The sequence below is a fragment of the Lycorma delicatula genome, chromosome 5 (assembly GCF_047948215.1).
Source record: "Lycorma delicatula isolate Av1 chromosome 5, ASM4794821v1, whole genome shotgun sequence".
In the NCBI taxonomy this organism is placed as follows: Eukaryota; Metazoa; Arthropoda; class Insecta; order Hemiptera; family Fulgoridae; genus Lycorma; species Lycorma delicatula.
The window spans coordinates 178644193-178663238 of record NC_134459.1 but is presented as its reverse complement, the minus strand read 5'-3'; the positions used below and the strand labels follow the sequence as shown (position 1 = coordinate 178663238).

General features: G+C 37.1%; 1 protein-coding gene across 2 annotated transcripts in view; it reads right to left on the bottom strand.

The window, feature by feature from the left end:
* LOC142325631 (serine/threonine-protein kinase VRK1-like) overlaps positions 1-19046 on the bottom strand; it is a 161413-nt gene that overhangs the window by 58695 nt on the left and 83672 nt on the right. For both annotated transcript variants that reach the window (XM_075367630.1, XM_075367631.1), the window contains exon 2: positions 17083-17286. In XM_075367630.1, the coding sequence (XP_075223745.1) occupies positions 17083-17269 (187 nt within the window). In that variant the 5' untranslated portion in view covers positions 17270-17286. The remainder of the gene's footprint in view (positions 1-17082; positions 17287-19046) is intronic.

Sequence of the window (19046 nt, the reverse complement as noted above, 5' to 3'; positions counted from 1 at the left end):
TTTATTATTTAAATAATCAAAATATTAGGGTTAATTAATTGAGGTTAGCAAGCAAAGCAAGCTTTAGTTATGTTTGGTTAGATTATCATAATCTAGCCAAACATAACCTACATTCACTCGCTCACTAACCGCATCCAATTAAGGTTAAATGTACAAATGATATATGTTATTCTCAGAAATCGGAACAGATTAATCAAATTCTCCAGTAATTACACATAATCACTAAATGTACTATAAATGTACATTTGAAAATTAAAATGTAATTAATCAGCGATTGTCACTAAAGTAGAGACCCTACAATACAATGTATAGGTTAATAAAAATTTACAATTAGTATATAGCTTCAGAAATTTGTGGGTTAGGGAAATTTCATATCTCTATTGTTAATTAAAAAATTAATTCAGCGTGGTCCATTTATCTATTTCATTTCTTAGCTTAGTTGTGAATGGAGTATGAATAAATTCATTTGGAATTAAGTTTAATAATTAATTGGGAATATATATGAATTGTCTCCTGCTTATTATTATATTTGTATGTTAAGTTTCAAAGCCAGATTGTTGAATGTCATTTTTTTTTTTTTTTGTCTTCAGTCATTTGACTGGTTTGATGCAGCTCTCCAAGATTCCCTATCTAGTGCTAGTCGTTTCATTTCAGTATACACTCTACATCCTACATCCCTAACAATTTGTTTTACATATTCCAAACGTGGCCTGCCTACACAATTTTTCCCTTCTACCTGTCCTTCCAAAATTAAAGCGACTATTCCAGGATGCCTTAGTATGTGGCCTATAAGTCTGTCTCTTCTTTTAACTATATTTTTCCAAATGCTTCTTTCTTCATCTATTTGCCGCAATACCTCCTAATTTGTCACTTTATCCACCCATCTGATTTTTAACATTCTCCTATAGCACCACATTTCAAAAGCTTCTAACCTTTTCTTCTCAGATTCTCCGATTGTCCAAGTTTCACTTCCATATAAAGCGACACTCCAAACATACACTTTCAAAAATCTTTTCCTGACATTTAAATTAATTTTTGATGTAAACAACTTATATTTCTTACTGAAGGCTCGTTTAGCTTGTGCTATTCGGCATTTTATATCGCTCCTGCTTCGTCCATCTTTAGTAATTCCACTTCCCAAATAACAAAATTCTTCTACCTCCATAATCTTTTCTCCTCCTATTTTCACATTCAGTGGTCCATCTTTGTTATTTCTACTACATTTCATTACTTTTGTTTTGTTCTTGTTTATTTTCATGCGATAGTTCTTGCGTAGGACTTCATCTATGCCGTTCATTGTTTCTTCTAAATCCTTTTTATTCTCGGCTAGAATTACTATATCATCAGCAAATCGTAGCATCTTTATCTTTTCACCTTGTACTGTTACTCCGAATCTAAATTGTTCTTTAACATCATTAACTGCTAGTTCCATGTAAAGATTAAAAAGTAACGGAGATAGAGAACATCCTTGTCGGACTCCCTTTCTTATTATGGCTTCTTTCTTATGTTCTTCAATTGCTACTGTTGCTGTTTGGTTCCTGTACATGTTAGCAATTGTTCTTCTATCTCTGTATTTGAACCCTAATTTTTTTAAAATGCTGAACATTTTATTCCAGTCTACGTTATCGAATGCCTTTTCTAGGTCTATAAACGCCAAGTATGTTGGTTTGTTTTTCTTTAATCTTCCTTCTACTATTAATCTGAGGCCTAAAATTGCTTCCCTTGTCCCTATACTTTTCCTGAAACCAAATTGGTCTTCTCCTAACACTTCCTCCACTCTCCTCTCAATTCTTCTGTATAGAATTCTAGTTAAGATTTTTGATGCATGACTAGTTAAACTAATTATTCTGTATTCTTCACATTTATCTGTCCCTGATTTCTTTGGTATCATTACTATAACACTTTTTTTGAAGTCTGACGGAAATTCCCCTTTTTCATAAATATTACACACCAGTTTGTATAATCTATTAATCGCCTCCTCCCCTGCACTGCGCAGTAATTCTACAGGTATTCCGTCTATTCCAGGAGCCTTTCTGCCATTTAAATCTTTTAATGCTCTCTTAAATTCAGATCTCAGTATTGTTTCTCCCATTTCATCCTCCTCAACTTCCTCTTCTTCCTCTATAAAACCATTTTCTAATTCATTTCCTCCGTATAATTCTTCAATATATTCCACCCATCTATCGACTTTACCTTTCGTATTATATATAGGTGTACCATCTTTGTTTAACACATTATTAGATTTTAATTTACGTACCCCAAAATTTTCCTTAACTTTCCTGTATGCTCCGTCTATTTTACCAATGTTCATTTCTCTTTCCACTTCTGAACACTTTTCTTTAATCCACTCTTCTTTCGCCAGTTTGCACTTCCTGTTTATAGCATTTCTTAATTGCCGATAGTTCCTTTTACTTTCTTCATCACTAGCATTCTTATATTTTCTACGTTCATCCATCAGCTGCAATATATCGTCTGAAACCCAAGGTTTTCTACCAGTTCTCTTTATTCCGCCTAAGTTCGCTTCTGCTGATTTAAGAATTTCCTTTTTAACATTCTCCCATTCTTCTTCTACATTTTCTACCTTATCTTTTTTACTCAGACCTCTAGCGATGTCCTCCTCAAAAATCTTCTTTACCTCCTCTTCCTCAAGCTTCTCTAAATTCCACCGATTCATCTGACACCTTTTCTTCAGGTTTTTAAACCCCAATCTACATTTCATTATCACCAAATTATGGTCGCTATCAATGTCTGCTCCAGGGTAAGTTTTGCAGTCCACGAGTTGATTTCTAAATCTTTGCTTAACCATGATATAATCTATCTGATACCTTGCAGTATCGCCTGGCTTTTTCCAAGTGTATATTCTTCTATTATGATTTTTAAATTGGGTGTTGGCAATTACTAAATTATACTTCGTGCAAAACTCTATAAGTCGGTCCCCTCTTTCATTCCTTTTGCCCAGCCCGTATTCACCCACTATATTTCCTTCCTTGCCTTTTCCAATGCTTGCATTCCAATCTCCAACTATTATTAAATTTTCATCTCCTTTTACGTGTTTAATTGCTTCATCAATCTCTTCGTATACACCTTCTACCTCATCATCATCATGGGCGCTTGTAGGCATATAGACGTTAACAATCGTTGTCGGTTTAGGTTTTGAATTTATCCTTATTACAATGACTCTATCGCTATGCGTCTTGAAATACTCCACTCTCCTCCCTATTTTCTTGTTCATCACGAAACCTACTCCTGCCTGCCCATTATTTGACGCTGAGTTAATTACTCTAAAGTCACCCGACCAAAAGTCGCCTTCCTCTTCCCACCGAACCTCACTAATTCCTACTATATCCACGTTTACCCTATCCATTTCCCTTTTTAAATTCTCTAGCCTACCAACCTTTTTTAAGCTTCTAACATTCCACGCTCCGACTCGTAGAATGTTATTTTTTACTTTTCTGGTGACCCCTTCCTTAGTAGTCCCCACCCGGAGATCCGAACGGGGGACTATTTTACCTCCGGAATATTTTACCAAGGAAGGCGCCTCCATTATTGCTTTTGAAAATGCAGAGCCACATTTTCTTGGAAAAAAAAAACAGCTGTAGTTTTCCATTGCTTTCAGCTGCGCAGTACTCAGTGGACTGAGTGATGTTGATACGGCCGTTTAAGTCGTCCTGACTCACGCCCCTAACAACTACTGAAAGAGCTGCTGCCCTCTTTCAGGAATCATTCCTTAGTCTGGCTCTCAACAGATACCTCTCCGATATGGTTGCACCTTCAGTCCAGCTACTCTGTATCCCTGAGCACTCAAGCCCCCTCACCAACGGCAAGGTCTCATGATTCATAGAGGAGGTTGAATGTCATAGAATGATGTTTGAGCAACAAAAATATTTGTTTTTTTTTTAACGTATGTAATAAATTTTTTATATAAACTGTTTTATTGTTAATATATTAAAATCACTAAAAAGATCATCGTGGGATAAAACCTATGTTTATCCAAAGACACCCTTACTATATGTTTTTTGATTATAAATATTTTATTTATGTGTTTGGCGCACTGCCCAATACCAGTATTCCATATGGGAGAACAGGTTGTGCTTACACACAATATATTAATCTAGCAATTTCTATGTTTTTTAATTTACTTATTCATTAAGATTTAAAAATTTAATGTCTTATTTTCTGACATATTTTTTATTTGACAATTCCAATACAAGCAGGAGTCAATCAAAACACTCAGATACGTTCTTCTGCTCTATACTGAACCCTGCAGTTGTTCAATTATAATTTGCAAAGGAATTAATTTCACCCGCCAAGTTTTAGCGGTCGGTGAAAACTCATATATTAACTATTTTCGTAATTTAAAGTTAATAAATGTTCATCCTGCCATGATTTGATATCAATAAGTCCTCGATCGCTTCTCGGCCTCTAGCCCCATACTGTAAACTTGCTCTGCAATACCGGTGCGATTTTCTGCAAGAAATGTGTTCTACATACACGCCATCAGGGCTGTACAACGATCAGTGGCAGTTAGTCAACCTGCATTGCTGCGAAGTGTTATACGAAACAGCGGCTTAGTGTGTTGCAGGACAGCCACTGACAGCTAAGTAAGGATGTTTTCTTTGTGTGTCAGTGTCCCCATCTTCGTATTTCATAGGAAAGTTTCAGATCCTCTGGCAGGTTTGGGAAACAATTTCACTCGACCTTATCAGTGGTCTACAGTAGGAGCTTTTAAGCTTCAACTGTTTCAAGTGGGGTTTCTTTCAAACTGCAGCTGCAGTACCCGGCAGTGCAGTTGGTGTATTTCATTGGTAACCTGCTACGGAGCAATTCGGGAGAGATTTCCTCGAGGACTTTGTTACCAGTGACCCCTTCCTGCTGAAGTAACTGGCACGGTCCTCTAAGGAGGTCACGGAGGTCTTCACGAGGGGGAGGCCCTACCCTCTTGTGCACCGGCGGATTGCACAAAAAATCCTGCCAATACCTCTGTGTCAAACTGTGTGGGAAAGACTGTGCGGTCAGAACCGTACAGGGAGAGCAAGGCAGTGGAGGGCGAGCCAAGGCTGATAGGTAGCTCCCTGCAAAGTCGAAGGTGGCGGAGCACAGCGGTGAGGTGGTTGGCTCTGTCCCACAGGATTCCAGGACAAAGCCTCCTTTGCAGAGGTCTAGCCCGGAATCTGAAAGGATCGGGCGGATCGAGGGTATGCAGTCCGCTTGGGCCAAAAGTTTTTTTTTTTTTTTTTTTTTTTTTTTTTTTTTTAAGGGCGAAAAACGGTTGAACGTTATCATCGCCCGGAAAATAAATAAATAGATAAATAAATACATAAATAAATAAATAAAAATAATTTTAGGTTTTTAGATAAAATTAAAACTTAAAACTACTATCACAGAAACAAAATCCGGAATGGGTGTAAAAGGCCCATTCTCGGATAACAAAAACACTAATATGTAACTTAAAACTCTGTTAAAAACTATCACATTAAAAATAAATAAAACTTAAAGCTATGTTAAAAACTATCACATTAAAAATAAATAAAACTTAAAACTATGTTAAAAACTATCATTAAAAATAAATAAATCTTAAAACTAAAAAAGGAGATAAAACTTAAAACTAATATCACAAAAATCTTATAACTAATATCACAGACGAATTTAAAAAACATACAAAAAAAAACAAAAAAATCCGATAGGGAGTGTAAAAGGCTCCCTACTCGGATAACAAAACAATACATAGGACAATACATACAATTACTAAAGAATACATACTTATTAAATTTTTTGCATTAACCCTATACTACGTAAAAATATAAACATGCGGTTTAAAACCTCCTTATCGTCACGCAAGATACCACGGATGTTACTAGGAATTTTAAATTTACGACGCAATGCCGCATAACATATGCAGTCCACGAGTATGTGGCGCACAGTCACGCGGCAGTTGCATCTTGCGCATAGAGGTGGTTGTCCTCTTGTAAACAGGTACTCGTGTGTGACTCTCGTGTGTCCTATCCGCAATCGACAGAGTACTACTTCCTCACGCCGGGGTTTTCTGTATGAGGAGTTCCATGGTAACACAGAATTTTTAATCTGACGGAGTTTATTATCAACAGTAGCTGTCCAATCACCTTGCCACCTTGTTCTTAATAATTGTTTTACATAGTTAATGAAATCAGAAGTAGCAACTCGGGTGGTGAAAGGAGGCTGGTTACATGCTTCTTTGGCAGCGGAATCTGCATGTTCATTACCTGGAATCCCTACGTGGCTAGGGACCCAGCAAAAACTTAATTCTGTGTTGCGATTATTCAACTCAGCGATTGCGTTGTAAATTTCAATGACGATAGGATGTTTGGAATAAAAGTTCTTTAAGGCTTGGAGAGCACTACACGAGTCACTGCAAATAAGAATTTTTCTATATTTAGGGTTAATGATGTTTAGAGCCTTATTTATAGCATATAGTTCAGCGGTAAACACACTCGTAATACTGGGGAGACCAAACATATAAGTTCTCTCATTGACAACAAAAGCACACCCAACCGTATCGTTTTGTTTCGATCCATCAGTGTATACAACCGCGTCTGGTTTCGCCTTGGAGAGAACACACTGAAACATCTGCTGAAAGACGATAGATGGTGTTGATTGTTTATTACATGTAGTCAGGTCAAAATTAAAATTTATGAGGTTTATTCCCCATGGAGGATATGAGCAAGGGTACATAGGAAAGAATGACGGTGTGTCAACATTTATATGCTGCAGCAGACGCCAGGTACGGATACCTACAGGTGCAGTACGTCGTGGATGATCCTCATACTTTCCTAGATTAGGATTTTTAAGGACTGACTCAAGAACCGGGTGATTTGGCTGTCCTCTGAGACGAGCAAAATAAGATAATAAGAGCTGGTCTCGTCTATCCCAAAGTGATGGTTCACCACAGTCTACAAGTAAGCTTGCGACAGGACTTGATCTACACGCGCCTGTAGCAAGCCGAAGGAAAGCATGATGTACACTATCCAGCATTTTAAGCACGGTTTGACGAGCTGATGAGTAGGCCACACAACCGTAATCTAAACGGGAGCGAACAAAGGAATAGTAAAAATGTATCATACATGATCTATCGGCTCCCCACTTGGTGTTAGTAAGGACTCGCATCATATCTAAAATTTTGGAACATTTTGTTTTCAATTCTTTTAAATGTTTGACCCAAGTAAGACGACTATCAAAAATTAAACCTAAAAACTTAACGTAATTAGAGATAGTAATAGTCTCACCGTTCAGAAAAATTTGCGGAATAGAAGGGTTTCGTAGCCGAGAAAAAACTACACATTTTGTTTTTTCGGATGAAAATGTGAAACCAGTAATCCTGGACCAAGCTTCAAGGTGATATATAGTGTTCTGCAGTAGTCTCTCTGCTGTGGGTGCCGAACGGCTTGCAATGTAGATAGCAAAGTCGTCAGCGAATAGAGAGCATGAGACAGGAGCCTGAACACATTTGGTAATATCATTTATGGCTACAGAAAATAAGGTGGCACTTAATACACTACCTTGGGGCACTCCATTCTCTAAGATGACACTATCTGAGAGCAAATCATCTACACGAACACGAGCCGTTCGGTGATTTATGAATCCCCGGATAAAAGCAAGCATATTGCCCTTGATTCCCCATTTTTGGAGAGTGTTAAGAATACCACGTCGCCAGGCTGTATCATACGCCTTTTTTATATCAAAGAAGATAGCGACGAGGTGTTGCCGATTGAGGAAAGCGTTTTGTATGGCTGTTTCTAGTGACACTAAATGGTCAATGGAAGATCGTCCTTGTCGAAAACCACACTGTTCTGGAGATAGAAAGCCATGTTTCTCCAAGTACCATGTAAGTCTGCGGTTTACCATTCTCTCCATTATTTTACACAAAACGCTTGTTAATGAAATAGGGCGATAGCTTGAGGGGTTCTTCTGGTCTTTACCAGGTTTTAGTACTGGTATAATAAATGCTTCTGACCAGCCGGGTGGGAAGACTTGTTCGGAGAATAAACCGTTGAAAATATTCAAAAGTTGTTGTAGTGCCGAATTAGGAAGGTGTGAAAGCATGGAAAGGCGAATGTTGTCCGGTCCAGGGGAAGTGTCCCGTGAATTTTTAAGTGCATGTAACAATTCTTTAAATACGAATGGAGTGTTTAATTCACCAACCGAATCACCAATGTTTAACGACAACACCTCCATTTGTATCTTGTACCGTTGAAAATCGTTATTATATGATGAGGTGAGAGACACCGAGCGGAAAGATTTTGCTAGACTATTTGCCACTTCCGAGGATGATGAAAGGAGTTCTCCTTCATCAATAAGACCAAGAATAGATTGTTTCGGTGATCCGAAGATTGCACGAATTTTCTTCCATACAGTAGACGTGGAAGTAGTGCGTGAGATAGTGCTCACGTATTTCGTCCATGAATTCCTCTTAGCGTCCAAGAATACTCGACGGCACACCGCTCTAGCCCTGCGGTATAAATTTAGATGTTCTGTTGTGGGCCTACGATTAAATTTACGTAGTGCCTGCCGTCGATTCCTAATAGCAATTTTGCATTCATCGTTCCACCATGGAACGAAAGGACGTCTAGGATTACCCGATGTTTGTGGGATATATCTGTTGGCATTCTTAAGTATCATGGACGTAAAAGAAGAATATTGGTCGAGGATGTTAGCTCCATCGTCATACTGAGATTGGAATGCTTTACAGTATCCGTTCCAATCTGCCTTTTCAACAATCCATCTCCGTGGCATTCTTTTAATCTCGCAGTCTACACCGAAACTAATAATAATTGGTCTATGATCACTGCCGTGATAGTCATCACAAATCGACCAATTAAAATGAGGGAGTACATTCGGTGAGCATATGGAAAGATCAAGGTTAGATACAGCACCAGTTGATAAGGACATAAATGTGTGTGATCCATTATTCAGTAGGCAAAGGTCAAAATCTTGTCTCAATCTGTTTATCATATTTCCTCGAGTGGAGCAGAAGGTTGAGCCCCAGGAAATATGATGGGCATTGAAGTCTCCTACTATTAACGATGGAGATGGTATTTGTGTAAGGAGATTTGAGACGTCTAAAGCACTGAACACAGTGTTCGGTGAGAGATACAGATTGCAGATATGCAATTTGAAGGGAATAGTGACCTTTACTGCAATAGCAGGAATGACAGTGGTTAGTTGAATTCTTGTAGCTGACACCCCATTCTTCATGAAAATCGCTACTCCACCACTCTCCCTACTGTCTACTAGGCAGTCGTATCTCTCGCAGAAGTATCCTCTAAATGTAATTCAGTCATGTTGTAGGAGGTGAGTTTCCTGGAAACACATGATTAGTGGATCATGTGTGTGCGCCAGTACTCTAATATCTTCAATGCGGGACCGAATACCTCTAACATTCCACTGAATAATGTTCATAAGTGTAAAAAGCAAATAAAAAAAAATAAATTTCGGAAACTAAATAAAAATTAGTTGTACGTGATTCGGTTTTTCTTTTTTGAATTTTTTATTTTAAAGAACTCCGATGCCCTAGGGTCGGGTGGTTCTTCAACCATATCCTCCAGTATATGAGGAGATGGTGGAGGAGATTTATTTGAATGGGATGCTGTAGTTGACATCCCAGAAGAGATAGTTACGTGGGTTCCCTTTATGGGGAGCTTATTAGGTGGCTTACTGCCAGCTGTGATAGTCGCTATTCGTGGCGGTACGATTTTGGGAATAGGAACTTTCGTATGTATCATACTGTTTGATTCACTAGCTGCGATGGAGGACTTTTTATTCATTTTTGTCAGCTCTGAGATAGTGGCTGTAAGTGAAGCTACTTGATCAGATAGCATCTGAACAAGTTTTTTAAGCTCATTGCAGGATCCGCACTGCTGATTATTAGCATTTGTAGGAATTTGTTTAGTTGTAGCGGTGGCAAAAGATACGTCTGGTTTAACCAGGTTCCGTGAGTTGTTTATCTTTTTATATTCTCTACGTGCAGCCGGAAAAGATAGTTTTTGCTCCGTACAGATTTTGAGAATTGCCTTTTCTTCTTTAAAAGTTGGGCAATCTCGGGAGCGGGCTGTATGTGGACCACTGCAGTTTGCACATTTTTCACTTTCTTCGCAGTTAGTGTCGTTGTGACCTTCTTTACCACATCGAGCACAGATCTCAGTTTTCGTGCAAGATGTTGTAGTATGACCAAAACCTTGGCATCTGAAACATCGCCGTGGGTTGGGTATGAATGGTCGTACCCGAACCGAGAGGTAACCCACTTTGATCTTTTCTGGTGGAACAGGGAGACTGAATGTTAATATAAGAGACGGTGTCGGTTCTTCTGTTCCGTTCTGCCGTTTCATTATACGTTTCACCTCAACAACATCTTGGTGGCACAGCTCGTCAACTATTTCAGAGATATCTATATCCAGAAGGTCTCTACAAAAAATTACACCCCGGCTCGTATTTAGCGTTTTGTGGCATTCTGCGCTTATATTTATGCCACCCATACTACGGAGACGTAAGATAGATCGACTCTGCTCATCGTTGAATGTTTCAACCAGAATCGATCCGTCGCGTAATTTCCTGATATTCTTCGGGGAGCCACTTGCACCTGTTATGGTTTTGTTTATTAAAAACGGTGAGACCTTTTGAAGGGAGCCACCTTCCTGACTATTTTTGAGAACAACGAATCTGATATTTTTATATTTTGATTTTAAGAAATTCTGTTCAGTAGGACTTTTATCCTCGTCAGACGAAGCTGATCGAGGTCTCTTCGCAAGACTTAAAATGGTGGTTTTTTCAGATGGACCACCAACCATCATAGTGTTTATTATTGGAACTGAAATTTTGGTCCCACGAGTACCGGCGAAAAATGGACCACTCCAGCAGAGCGCACGCGTACTGGAGCTAGAGCTAAATACAACTGGGTTCGCCCTGGTGCCCAGAGGACATCGTTCGAGACTCACTACGTAGAGCCATTCACCCATCGGCACGATTTGTTCCCACCTTGGGTTACGGTTGCGTTTCGTAAGCTGTCGCAACACCACCGAGTGTAAATGTAAGAAATATCAGTGTAGGTTGTTGTTGTGTAATTGTGTATGTGTGTATGTTGTAATTTATGTAGTGTTCTTGGTGTAGTATATGTGTAAAATGTAAAGTGTTCCGCAGCTCATTGTATAGTGGGAAAAAAAGCTGCGGAGGCTAGGCCCGTGGGGACGCCAACCCCCAAAGTCTTAAAGAATAAGACTCCCCGTCGGGGGGGCCAAAAGTTAGTCCCCCGCCGACAGTTTAGGCGTCGGCTAGCTAAATTAAGCGGGCCACCGTCAAGGTGCACCCAATAACGCCTGGTCCGAGGGCTTCGGCTGCGATGACAGAGCTGATCCTGAAGAAGGTCCTGGACCCGCGGAGAGAAAGGTTCCAGATCTCCCGGGTCACGAAAACAAGGGACCATGGGGTGGTTCTGAAGGTCGTAAGTGAGCAGCAGTGCCTAGAGCCGTCATGACTTCTGCTTCCGGGGAGCCGTCTTTTAAACGCAGGCGGAAACCCGGGAAAAAATGGTGGTTCTCTGACCTTGCGTGCTGCGCGCAAGAGTTAGGTCCGCTAGAAGATACCAGCGTCGCTCCCTAACGGGGATTATCATAGATGACGTGTGCACGCTGAGGGTCTGCGGATCTACCGGCGCGCCAAACTGAGTTTTGCAAGACTCGATGCGCGAGTTGCAGCGCTGCCCCTAGCAGCTCGCAAAGTCATGTTACAGGCCAAAGCCATTGAACGTGCTGTCCAGTGTTAGATGCGGGTTTGGTGGTCGTGACAACACTTTAACATCTGTGACGACTTACCAGGCGTTCCTGGATACTCTGTTTCCAGATGCTCCGGACAGTGAAGCAGATGTCGGCGTTACGGCGGGTGAAAACACCATTCCCTGACGTACGGGTTGTGGATCCCGTAGATATAGACCAAGTGGTTTCTTGAATGGCACTGAGAGAGGCACCGGGGATTGACCAATTTGAACCGAATATTTTCTATCATCTGCTGCCTGTCATAAGAGAGCCGCTTGGCAGACAGTTCTCGGGGTGCCTAAGCTGGGTTTGTTTTCTGACTTGTTGGAAGGTGGCTTTGGTGAGGGTGCTCTTAAAATCAGGAAAGGATCCGAGCGAGGTCAGCAGTTATCAACCCATCAGCCTCTTGCCGGTAATCGGCAAGTTGCTTGAAAGGCTGATTGTGGAACGGCTCTGGGAAAGCATCGATTTAAAATCACTTCTAAATCGAGGCCAGTATGGCTTCATGAAAGGGGGGCACCGAGGATTTCATCTTAAATGCTCCTGCCGAGGCGGAAAGCGCCGACTGTGAATATGTTTTGGCAATTTTTACTGACATAGAGGCAGTATTTCTTTTCTTGTGTTTGAGTTCTTCCCTCTATGAGTTGGAACGCCGCAATGTTCTCGTAGCCCTGCAGGCCGTAGTACGCGACTACTTGTCTTATCGCACGGTTCTGTTTAAGGATGCGCACCTAGCTGTGGAAAAGTCCGTCACCAGTAGAAGCCCACAGAGCTCCGTTCTCGGTCCATTGTTGTGGAACCTGGTATTCAACAGATTTTTCGGACTGACATTCCCGGAAGGGGTCACAGCCCAGGCTTTCGTTGATGAATGTCTCCTGTTGTTCGTGGTAACCCACGACTGCAGCTAGAAGACCGGGCGCAAGTGGCCTTGTCACCGCAGAGGGGTGGATGGACATTCAAAATTTAAAGATTTCTGTGCCCAAGACGAAGTTCATGCTTCTCAAAGGTGCAGACAAATTATCATACAGTCGTAACCACACTATTAAGTATAATGCCTGTGTGATCAGCCGAGTTAGGGTTCATAAATACCTAGGTGTTTTGTTTGATGAAAAGTTGCTGTTGGGGATGAGAAGGTCACAGAGACGGCGGACGCCGTCTCTGCGCCGAGCGCAGTGCATACTAGCACTGGTGTTTTTAAAACAACCTCCTATGAGGCTACCACCGTATTGGTAAAGGCTCTCCCAATCGATTTAGTGGTGAAAGTTCGGGCGGTCATGTGGAAGTTGCGAAGAGGCAGGGAAACCGAGGTATTTGGGATGCGGTTTCGAGCCGGGCCTGTACCGGAGCAGAACGGTGATCACAATGATCATAAACAAATTATCGAATGTTTAGATGAGACCTGTGACAGTAACATTAGAATATTTGATAGCGGTAGTGAATTTGATAGTGACGAAAGTGATGAAGATTTTGTGCCAGAAAATCGTAATGAAAATAAAGAAGATTCTGCGCAGAGTAGTGGTAATGGCAGAGTAGACGATATTGATATACAAGTGAAGCGTAAAAGAAAAGACATAGATTGGAAATGGGGAAAAAGTGGATGATTCTTCTTACACCTCACAAAAAATCCCCTTTACTGAAAGACGTGAAATAGTTAACCAAGTACAGTGTGTTTCACAAGCATTTAAACTTTTTTTCGATCATGACTTAGTGAATAAAATTGCAGACGAGACAAATCGCTATGCCAATGACTTCATAAATTCAAACAAAATGACTTGACGCCTGGAAAAATGTAGACAGTGACGAATTGTATACTTATTTTGCACTGCAAATTCTTATGGGAATTATTCAAAAACCTACTATAAAGTCATATTTCACTAAAATACAATGTTTTCTTTTTTTTCTGAAAGGTTTGTATTTGTTCTACATCTGCTGAAAATTTGGTTTAAATTGGTGTAATAGTTTTGAAGCGATAATTTTTTACTTTTAGTACTGTAATACAGCTGCTGGTTGGCCATTTAAATTACCGGCAGTAGGGTAGGCCTTTAAAAATTTAAATACCGGTTTGAAGGGCTAAGTCATCAATACTGGAATTATATTATGTCCTCCTAATTATCATTTTTAAACTGATAATTTAAAAATGATTTTTGAAATCATTGTTTGAAGTTTTTGAAAATTTATTTTTCTTATGTAATGGTGAGTGGGGAGAGGGTTTTGTGATGTACCCATACATCCTGAGTTGAAGGCTGTTACACAAAAGTGGTTAGTAATATTGGTTTTTATAAATGTGTGTTTTTATTTTCAGAATCAGAGGGACTATTTTTATAAATACAAGGTCGATTACATGTTGTTGAGTTATTATAAATACGACTAAGTTTATTAATATAAGAAATGAAACCATGAGGTAACATTATATTATAATATTCATTTATAATATTGTACTTCAAATCAATATAAATGTCGCCAATTACAGCAATATTGTCTGTATTCTTAAAATTCTCTAGGCATTCATTAAGGAACCCACCGGGTTGGTCTAGTGGTTAACGCGTCTTCCCAAATCAGCTGATTTGGAAGTCGAGAGTTCCAGCGTTCAAGTCCTAGTAAAAGCCAGTTATTTTTACACGGATTTGAATACTAGATCGTGGATACCGGTGTTCTTTGGTGGTTGGGTTTCAATTAACAACCACACATCTCAGAAATAGTCGAACTGAGAATGTACAAGACTGCACTTCATTTACACTCATATATATCATCCTCATTCATCCTCTGAAGAATTATCTAAACGGAAGTTACCGGAGGTTAAACAGGAAAAAGAAAGAAAGAAAGGCATTCATTAAGGGTGTTAAGAAAAACATCAACAGATACTGAAGGAGATCGATATACAGCAATGAAAGAATACAAGTAATATTATTATCTATATTTGGTATTTCAACATTTAAAATTATAGCATTACATTCAGTCTTGGTATAATTTTACCTAATTTTAATAAAAAATATTCTGATGAAGTAGAGGTCTCTTGTTAAAATACTAAATGAAATTAAGAAATACATGCAATAAGTTAAAAAAAAAGAATTATTCATTTAAAGCATATGTGTTTTTTTTCAAAAGAAGAATTTTTTGGCAGGTTACAGTGCACAGAAATATAGTGAAAGACTCACTGGATTAAAGGTTTAATCCAGTAAACCTATTAGCTAATCCTATTGACTGTTGACAAAAACTGGATTACATAAAATAATTATTTACTTTATTAATTTACTACGATTTATATTACACAGTATAGTTTAATAATAATGATAAATTTATTCTCAGGATAATTATTTCGAATCGGTGGTAGAAACATTTACCAACTAAACAATGCCTAAAATTTGTTTTATTTAATAGCACTAGTTCTTGGATTAAATTACAAACATATATATCCATAATTTATCTAATAAAAATAAAAATTTGTACCACGTGTCTTACTTGATTTGTTCTTTACCTATTTTAAAATGTATTTTATTTTTCTAAGGGGTACATAATCAACAAGAGCTTAAATATATTCTTAAACATTTGGAATTATGACTAAAAAAAAAAAAAAACAATAATTAGCAAGAACTGAAAAGCAAATTTAAATATATAGAGAATTAATTTACAGAAATTTACAAATAAGACTTTTCATTCTAGTTTGAAACTGTTACATTATTAATATTCAATACATCTGACAATTAATAATGGCAAAGATATAAGTTAATATTTAGTGAATTTCATTTTTAGACAGTATTAGCACAACTTTAATTTTTTTTTTTTTTTTTTTTTTTTTTTTTTTTTTTTTTTTGTTAGGATGATGAGGAGTAAATACAAGCAGTAGGAAAAATTAAAGTTGAAATAGTAATTAGCATTTGGGTGCAACTACATGCACTGGTTACAAATAATTCAAACTGCCTGTATAAAAAGATTAGACAGGCAGTCTAATCATTTTATACAGGTGGTTTAAATAAAATTTAAGAAACTAATTAAAAACCTTAAGTTTAAGTCTTTTGAATATTTCACAACTCATTTCAAAGTACATAGAAATTGTGCTTTCAAATCTTTTGAAGGCTAACTATGCAGCTCCTTCAGAGGAGTTATCAACACTGTAAACACCTATATTAAACAGGTTAAGAAACCTCTATATTAAAAGCTGAATAAAATATTTGGCTTTCAACGGGTACGTCAATGTGTTTATTTAAAACAGTTATGTCAAATAAATTATATTCATAAATTTCCTACTGTTCATGTCTTGAGATCTTGATTTTTGTGCGGTGTGAAATCTGCATGTTGCAGTTAAAGTCTACGGGTCCTGTTTCAATGAGATGATCAGCAAAGGTTTAATCTGTTCTCTGTAGCCCTACTGAATGCATCGCATCAGACTGAGAATGAATGAATGTTGAATCTGTCTAAGGAAATATTTGCAGAAGATGCTACGATTTGCTGATGATATAGTAATTCTAGCCGAGAGTAAAAAAGATTTAGAAGAAACAATGAACGGCATAAATGAAGTCCTACGCAAGAACTATCGCATGAAAATAAACAAGAACAAAACAAAAGTAATGAAATGTAGTAGAAATAACAAAGATGGACCGCTGAATGTGAAAATGGGAGGAGAAAGATTATGGAGGTAGAAGAATTTTGTTATTTGGGAAGTAGAATTACTAAAGATGGACGAAGCAGGAGCGATATAAAATGCCGAAAAGCACAAGCTAAACGAGCCTTCAGTAAGAAATGTAATTTGTTTACATCAAAAATTTATTTAAATGTCAGGAAAAGATTTTTGAAAGTATATGTTTGGAGCGTCGCTTTATATGGAAGTGAAACTTGGACGATCGGAGTATCTGAGAAGAAAAGATTAGAAGCTTTTGAAATGCGGTGCTATAGTAGAATGTTAAAAATCAGATGGGTGGATAAAGTGACAAATGAAGAGGTATTGCGGCAAATAGATGAAGAAAGAAGCATTTGGAAAAATATAGTTCAAAGAAGAGACAGACTTATAGGCCATATACTAAGGCATCCTGGAATAGTCGCTTTAATATTGGAAGGACAGGTAGAAGGGAAAAATTGTGTAGGCAGGCCACGTTTGGAATACGTAAAACAAATTGTTAGGGATGTAGGATGTAGGTATACTGAAATGAAATGACTAGCAATAGATAGGTAATCTTGGAGAGCTGAATCAAACCAGTCAAATGACTGAAGACAAAAAAAAAAATATTTGCAGTTAATCTGTAAAAAATTAATAAACAGTAATGTAAAAATTAATATTTGACAAAGTCTCAAACAGATTATAGTAACTGACCGCTATAAATTTCTCCAAATCCACCGGTACCAATGGTACTTTGTATCTGCCATTCTCTTTTTTTTGTATCCTTTATAATAAATCCTGATGAAATATGTTCTGGAAATTTAAATCCTTTAGCAGTTTTTTTTACTTCCTTATTAACAGATTGCTTTGCACGGCTATCGGTAAGTTTTTGTTTAGGCATTATTCATAAAGTTTTTCCTGAAAATAATAAATTACCATGTAGATATTACATTATCAACCAAAGTACATTTCAAAAATAAAAAGCGATGTAGGATTTATCAATTTTAAAACCGATATAAAACAGAGAATAAACTTTAGAAACTTACAGGGTTTTTTCATTTTAAAAACAAAAAAAAAAGCTTGAAAGTAGAAAACTATGTCGTAAAAAAGAAAGTATTAAATTATAAAATTTAAATAAAATAGCGAATCACAAATTATTTTTCCCTTAGTCTCTTACATAGTTGTCAGCGACTACAATTTAAATTTTCTCTAATACATACAGAATTCTACAGATTAAATAAAACATCTTAAGCCTGTTGAAACTTAACTATATTACAAGTCATTTAATGATTAGTTTATGACGAAATAAATAATTAAAAAATTAAAAATCGTTTGAATCCCATTACAGAAAATAACTTGACAGATTTGCATATAAAAAATATAAAATGGTTTTTACAGACGTGGAAGGACAACAGTGAATAAATAAAATTCTCAAAAATAATAATTGTAAATCAGAAGGATTATTTTACTTACTTAGTTCGCAAAAAAACTCAAAACGGCTGCAATGTTAACTATTTAAAATTTTTCAGCCACGTACAAAGCACTATTCAAGGGAACAAAGAAATCAATTGGAATTAGCTTTTTGTTAGAATCAATTACCGAATAAATAACAGAACATACCTCATGTGCGCGTGCAATAAGTGAACTTTTCTGTTTTGTAATCGGCAACAAATATTTATTCTTGATTTGCATGTACATAAACAGTAAAATAAATAAGAAACTTTTTAAATTCATAAAATTGTAAAAAATATTGATTTACTCAAAACTAAACTTTATTTTAATTCTATCTTTAAAACTTTACACAGTTTTAAACGATTCGATTACAAATTAGTACTTCTGTTAATAAACCTAATTGTTGATTATAATCGATGGTAGCAGGATTAGGCAGTATCAAAAATAATTTCACTACATTAGTAATATCATAAGCACTGTGTCTAGAGACATTAATTATTTTTATTTTATTTCCACTTCATCAAAAATCAATATGATTTATCTACTAAATCCTGAGAAATATTATGCAAAATAATAGAACGGTCTCAGAGACAAACATGAGGCTTAGTGACAGAGTAAGAAGTGAAATAATTTAGAATCTACTGCGTATCTAATCCTCATCTGAGAAAGAATGAAAATAAATGAATTAGAATTATCACTATCACTAACAGGTAACTTGACAATGGAAACTTCATTATTGTTATATATAAAACATTCTGCCTAATACCAAGAAACCTTACTGCAAATTTCATAAAAATTGTTAAAACATATTTGACTCTATTATAAAGTACCAAAAAGTCAAATTACAAAACCTTCCTCAGTTCAATCAATTACTTAAAGAGCCACCATTTACATGGTGGTGTTTACTTTTTATTTAACAGGAGTAGTTAATAACATTTTTTTTTCTAAAATTATTACTTGCTGAAACTTTCTGTCTGAAAGTTTCAACGCGTAATAATTTATGTCAAGCTACATGACATGCCAGAAATAGATAAAACCCAGCTTTTACCATACAGAGAATTTCAGATTGTATTTTCATATCAGATATCATATTTATTTTTATGCACTTGGTAAAGAAATATTTTTTACACTAGGGCCAGATACCTACACGTAAGAATCTCATAAACAGACACTTCCCCACAAAATCTCTATAAAGTAGAATGTTGTGTTATAACAGCATCACACTC